General features: G+C 45.8%; 1 protein-coding gene across 1 annotated transcript; it reads right to left on the bottom strand.

Moving 5' to 3' along the window:
- Positions 1 to 1,635: 1,635 nt before the first annotated feature.
- On the bottom strand, positions 1,636 to 5,780 carry RPS27L (ribosomal protein S27 like). Its single transcript, XM_072345173.1, has 5 exons — positions 5,563 to 5,780; positions 4,977 to 5,140; positions 4,788 to 4,896; positions 2,969 to 3,079; positions 1,636 to 1,937 (listed from the first exon to the last, which is right to left on the bottom strand). The coding sequence occupies exons 1-5, from the start codon at positions 5,648 to 5,650 to the stop codon at positions 1,909 to 1,911; spliced, it is 501 nt and encodes a 166-aa protein (XP_072201274.1). The 5' UTR covers positions 5,651 to 5,780; the 3' UTR covers positions 1,636 to 1,908.
- Positions 5,781 to 5,815: the final 35 nt, after the last annotated feature.

The raw sequence follows: 5,815 nt of genomic DNA on the forward strand, positions 1-5,815 counted from the left end.
GACCCACAAGGATCAGTGAGTCCAACTCCTGGCTCCACACAGGACCACCCAAAAATCAGTCCGTATGTCTGAGAGTGTTATCCAGTCACTGCCTGGACTCTGGCAAGCTGGGTGCCATGAGCACTGCCCCGGGCTGCCTGCTCAGTGCCTGACTGTCCTCTTGGTGAAGAACCTCCAACCTGACCCTCCCCTGCTGCAGCTACTTGTCGTTGTCCTGGGTACTATCACTGGTCACCCCCAACAGTGGAATGAATTCCTTTGGACATACAGGTGTTTGAAGTACGTAAGACAGTGAGTAATAAGGTGTCTTCAGATACTTTTAACACGAAGATATTCGTGACGGTATCCTACTCCCCTCGTGGATTGATTAGCCACTAGCTTTTTGTATGCAAAGACCACATAGTTTTTACGTCCTATACCTTAGGACTTTAAAGGTCTACTGTCACGTGTACAGCCATGTAAAATGTGAAAATGTTAGGAAGCCTACATTTCATCTTCCAACACACGGAGCAAAATCTGTCACTAACTTTCTGCTATGGCACTTAATCACCAATCTTACATTTTCATGTGTTGGGTAGAGGTAGGAGGAGAGCAGAAATGAGGCAGACTAGGCATCAGTCTGACTTAGCACAAATGGCCAGGTCACTGTATTGCTGTCATCTTTAGTGTGAAGCCACTTATTTGATGCATTGGCATTAAGTATAGAAAACTGGTCAATTAAGAGCAACTTAAGTGATTAATACGTTCTTAACTTTTACTGTGCAAACAGTATGGTGCTAACACGAGCCTGTTCTGGTCTTAAAGGCATGCATGCTAAATTGGTGTGTCTGTTTCTGTATCAAACACACGCTTCTTACATCTGGTAATTATCAGTGTTTGCTATTAAGTGAAATAAAACAGCTTGCAAATGTACTCGATTGCAATATCAGGTGTTTCCTTACTTAACTAGAAACATACAGGGCTGGTTTTATCATAAAAAGGAAACAAATAAATTCCCAGCAATAATGAGCTCAACACAACAGGTGATATTTAGAAACAGATGATGCTGACACATAACTTAAAATCTTAAGGAGCAGTGAAACAAGGTACATGTCAGATGGCGTTTGAAGGGTGTGTTGAGGTGTTAAAAATAAACCTCCATTTTTAAACAACCCTTTAAAAGTGGATGGCTTTTAAAAGCTAATTGAAAACCAGCTTCCTCATTGCAGAAGGGTAAGGATTAAATTTCAGTACTTAATACTGAAAATACACACTGCTGCCTGTGTGCCATATGCTTACACTACCCCCAGTGCCTTCAGTATTTTGCAAAATGATCTAAATACTTTTTTTGTTGTTTTTGCATAGGAAACTCAGTATAGAACGTGGAGTGCAGGTTGTAGACCAGATTAGAGAGAGGGAAACCCATGCATTCCAGAATAACATCTGAACACATGTGAGTAACTTTACCACAGAGTGAGGGGACCAAAGCCATGCTGAAACAGCTGAGCTGCGTGTCCTCTCCAAATCTGTCTAGCCTTTGTACCCCTTGCCATTGAAGCAGCCACAGCATTTAGTTATACACAACGTATTCTCAGCGCAGTCTGTCACCATATGGTTTACCCTGCTGATGATTAACAGAAAGAAAGATGCAGCAAGTCCAAGGTTCAGATTTTTATATTAAATGACACCACCCAATTACAAAACACCATTTAAAGCTGTAAAAATAGAGCTCAACTGCCTGCAACTTCCAGGGGAGGAAAAAAAAATGCACTTCAAACCATTTATTGAAAAAGATTCCAGTTGATCAGTCACCAACAGTGTGTCATTTTCAGAAAATCAGTCACAATTACATTGTTACACCAACAGGCATTTTTTAACTGGTAAGGCTGTCAGGAACACAGATCCACCGCTCTCTGTTGAAGGGACTGTTCAGTGTTGCTTTCTTCTAAATGAACAGCCTGGAAAGAAATCACAAATACAAGCAGCCTTACATTGCTAGATGACCCTGAACAACTGCTCATCCAATTCAAGGTGGAAACTTGCATGGTACATTTATTGAACTCTATGTACTGTAAGAGCTAACAAACAGAGCCTGCTCCAACCCGATCATAGTTCATCTCATTGTAAGCCTCAGGTGTACTGCTGTTCGATTTTGTTTTGTTTTCCAGATGCCTTTAAACTTTCAGTCTGTTGTTCTGTTCCTTAGTGGTGCAAACCCTAAAGTGAAACAGCTACTAGGAGTTATTAGACATTTCCAACTGCTCAACAGCCTCATTTCAGGTATTCTGTCTTCCTATCAACTATATAGCGGTATGTGGTGCAAGCACTACTACGTATAACTTGCATATATATTCACATTTCATCCTTTAAATGCAAGGTGAATGAAATCTGGATTCATTTTCTGAATTCTGTTTCCAATGTTCTTCATATATCCTGGACACTGGATTACACTTCAAGGTACCAGTGCTATACCAGTTATCTGTATATGTCTGTGTGTATAATTAGCAGGTTATTTGTTCTTTTACACTTTATACAAGCATTTTGACTACATAATATGAGCCAGGGACTGCCTTACAGTTTCAAATAAACAAGCAAGCCACCACTGACTAGCAGTGGCATGGCATTACTTTAGGCCTGCCAAACCCTCTAAACTTAGTTCAGAATTGAATATCCAGTATCTCTTCGTTAGGCTAAAGGAGGTTACAGGTCACTGAAGCTAAAATTGTTTCCAATTAAAATCTAGCCCTCAGCTCCCTGGCCTGTCTACTTAGCCATTATAAAACAAACAAAACATTGCACAAAACATTGTAAATAGGCTGCAGCTTGCAAGTTTTGTGTTTGGTTTTTTATCAGCTAACACTCAGCAATTTGAGGATTACGCTTTCCAGTACTAGTTTTCAGAAATCAAAGCTAAGAGATTCGCAGGCTCTAAGTCCACAGATACACAGTTTTAAGTGTAATATTAGGTTGCTTAAATGTTCCTCCTTACCTTCTGTGAGCCTTGCTTTTCCCCCGGTAGGCTGACACAGAATAGTTGAGCAGCCTACACACAGCACCACTGTCTGAGCATGGCTGAACACAGTGGTGATCTTGTAGCATCCTGCAAAACAGCATGGTTACATTTTCTATTAAGTATTTCCAGCATGTTTTTAATTGTGTGTGCATTGAACCAGATACCCTACGTACACTTGTTCAAGACTAGATGGGTATTATATTACAAAGTATACCAAATAAAACTTAGCATGAAGTACTCACATGCTTTTACTAGCATGCATAGCAAGCACATTAGCTAACTGAAACTAGTATGCATCTCCCTTGAAAATCATTAACAGTATCTGTTAGCTGACAAGCCCTCATGTACCTGTAGTACATATCCTGCAAGAAGCAGGAGCTGGGTGCCTTACCTTTGTTCTAGACCAGCCTTAGATAGAGAACTGATTATTTCTCAGGGGATGAAGCCTGACAGCTGTGAACACAAGCACTGCTGTTCAAGGCTGTTTGCTTTCTGTTAATCATTAGTACACATACAGTGTAGCTGTACTGCCCAGGGCTAGCACCACACTGACACCACAAGGCTGGCACAGAACAGCTTCACTGCAGTCCAGATTCAGGAACATTTTGAAACATCTAAAATCTACAGCCCAAAGAAAATATAAAATCAACTTCATACAAGTCTTAGACAAGAGGATTTTCACAACCTATGTTATTCTCCTTGTAAAGTGTTTTTAACTGTTAAGGAGGAACAAGAGAGATAATTTGGAACATATTTAATCTTGAGGTGGATACAGAATACAGACAAATGGAAAGATGAGCACAGCCACCATTTTCGGAGTGTGTGGCCTGGAAAGGATAAAATAGAATTTATTGTGAGAAAGGTTCTCAGGAAGCTCCCTCACAATCATAGAATCACGGAGTCACAGAATGGCCTGGGTTGAAAAGGCCCACAGTGCTCATCCAGTTCCAACCCCCTGCTGTGTGCAGGTCACCAACCAGCAGCCCAGGCTGCCCAGAGCCACATCCAGCCTGGCCTTGAATGCCTGCAGGGATGGGGCATCCACAGCCTCCTTGGGCAGCCTGTTCAGTGCATCACCAGCCTCTGGGTGAAAAACTTGCTCCTAAGATCCAACCTAAACCTCCCCTGTCTCAGTTTCAAACCATTCCCCTTGTCCTATCACTGCCCACCTTCATAAACAGCCGTTCCCCCTCCCATAACAATAGGAAGGCCACAATGACGTCTCCTCAAAGCCCTCTCTTCTCCAAGTTCTACAAGCACACTTCCCTCTACCTTTCCTCACAGGAGAGCTGTCCCAGCCCTCTGATCATCTTAGTGGCCTCTTCTGGACTCATTTCTAGAGCTCTGCTTCTTTCTTGTTGGGGGCCCCAGACCTGGATGCAGAACTGCAGATGGGGCCTCACAAGAGCTGAGCAGAGGAGGGCAGTCACCTCCCTCCCTCCCTGTCCTAAGAGAACTTCCATTTGTGGTTCAGCCTTTGTTTTTTTGGGGGTTTTTTGTTTGTTTTTGTTTTTTGTGTTGAAGCCAACACTGCATTTTCCAATAGTTTTAATGATTTTACCTCACTTTTTAGATGGAAAAGGGTGTTGGAGCTTCCTAGAGATCTAAACTACCGAGATAGCAAGGAAACTGAGTGCAGCACCAATTCCTTACAGTCAGGATATCACCGCTGTGAGTCGATGCATTTTGTTACTGTTACGGTTCCTTATGTTCTGCCTGGGAGACAAGGGGCAGCATGTACTGCTCGCTGTACGGGTGCAGTTCACCTGCCACTGCTGAGGCCGCGGGCGGTTACCTGGGCACTTCACGTCCATGAAGTAGGAGTTGGGGCTCTGCACCAAACGCTTCTTCTTGTGTTTCCTCTTCTCCTCCTCCAGGGAGGGGTGCAGCAGGTCCCTGGCCAGCTGGGAACGACAGAACCGTAACGTTACTAAGCGCCCCCCGGCCGACCCCGGCCCCCCCGCGCCCCCCCCACGCAACTCACGGGCATGGCTGCGGGGCCGCGCTCGGCGAGAGCCGCTCTGGGCGCTCGGAGGACTCGGCTCGATGGTGCGCGCCGGGAGGGGCGGGGCCGGGCCGAGGGGGCGGGGCGATGATGGACGTGGTTTATCGGGCAGAAGAGCGGAGCTGGGCTGGTGGGTTCAGAGCCTGGAAGAGATTTACGGCTTTCTTTGGTTAAGAAAATAACTGTGTGTATGAAATACCACCAGCACAGTATGAGAGTGCTGTCCTCCTCCCTGAACTCTCCCTTTTCAGTGCCTGGCCTGCTCGGAGCTGTGCTGCTGGGAGGAGGCTCCAGATTCACGGGTTACATGAAGCGCTGGTTTCTGTGGCAGGAGAGACGCACCGGATGGTGATGTGAAAGCAGGATGTGTTCGGGGCACATCCGTCTGCAGTCTATTTCCATTGCACTTGGGAGATTCATTTCCTTTTTGTGGCTGCCTGTGGCTCGGCAACCTGCTGAATGACGGGGTGACCACACACCACCTTTGGTCGTGTGACAACAAGATCCGTGCAATGATCTCATTACACTGTGTCTTAGAGCAGAGCATGGTGACGGATAGAAGTACCTGCCTGCAATGTTTGAGAGCGATGTTTGTGTAACTGGGGAATAAGCGACTCGGTTTGCAGGAGCGTCACGTGTTGTCCATCAAACATCTGTCAATGGCAGAAGCGCGTGCCCGAACCGCCGCAGTTGCAGACACGGCTCAGCCACACGATCGCACTGGCTGCCGGCTGTCCCAGCGCCGCGCACTGCAGCCCCCATCGGCCCGTGCTGCGCGCGCAGTGCCCGCCGGGATGGGCGCGGCGGGAGGGGCGGGG

The sequence above is a fragment of the Excalfactoria chinensis genome, chromosome 10, assembly GCF_039878825.1.
Source record: "Excalfactoria chinensis isolate bCotChi1 chromosome 10, bCotChi1.hap2, whole genome shotgun sequence".
Lineage (NCBI taxonomy): Eukaryota > Metazoa > Chordata > Aves > Galliformes > Phasianidae > Excalfactoria > Excalfactoria chinensis.

Excerpts from the sequence above, each read along its gene's own strand:
- RPS27L (XM_072345173.1), bottom strand. The coding sequence starts at position 5,650 with ATGTTTGATGGACAACACGTGACGCTCCTGCAAACCGAGTCGCTTATT. Across the intron at positions 4,897-4,976 it reads GCGGCCCCGCAGCCATGCCC|CTGGCCAGGGACCTGCTGCA; the intron begins GTGAGTTGCGTG and ends TGTCGTTCCCAG. Across the intron at positions 1,938-2,968 it reads AAAAGCAAGGCTCACAGAAG|GCTGTTCATTTAGAAGAAAG; the intron begins GTAAGGAGGAAC and ends ATTTCTTTCCAG.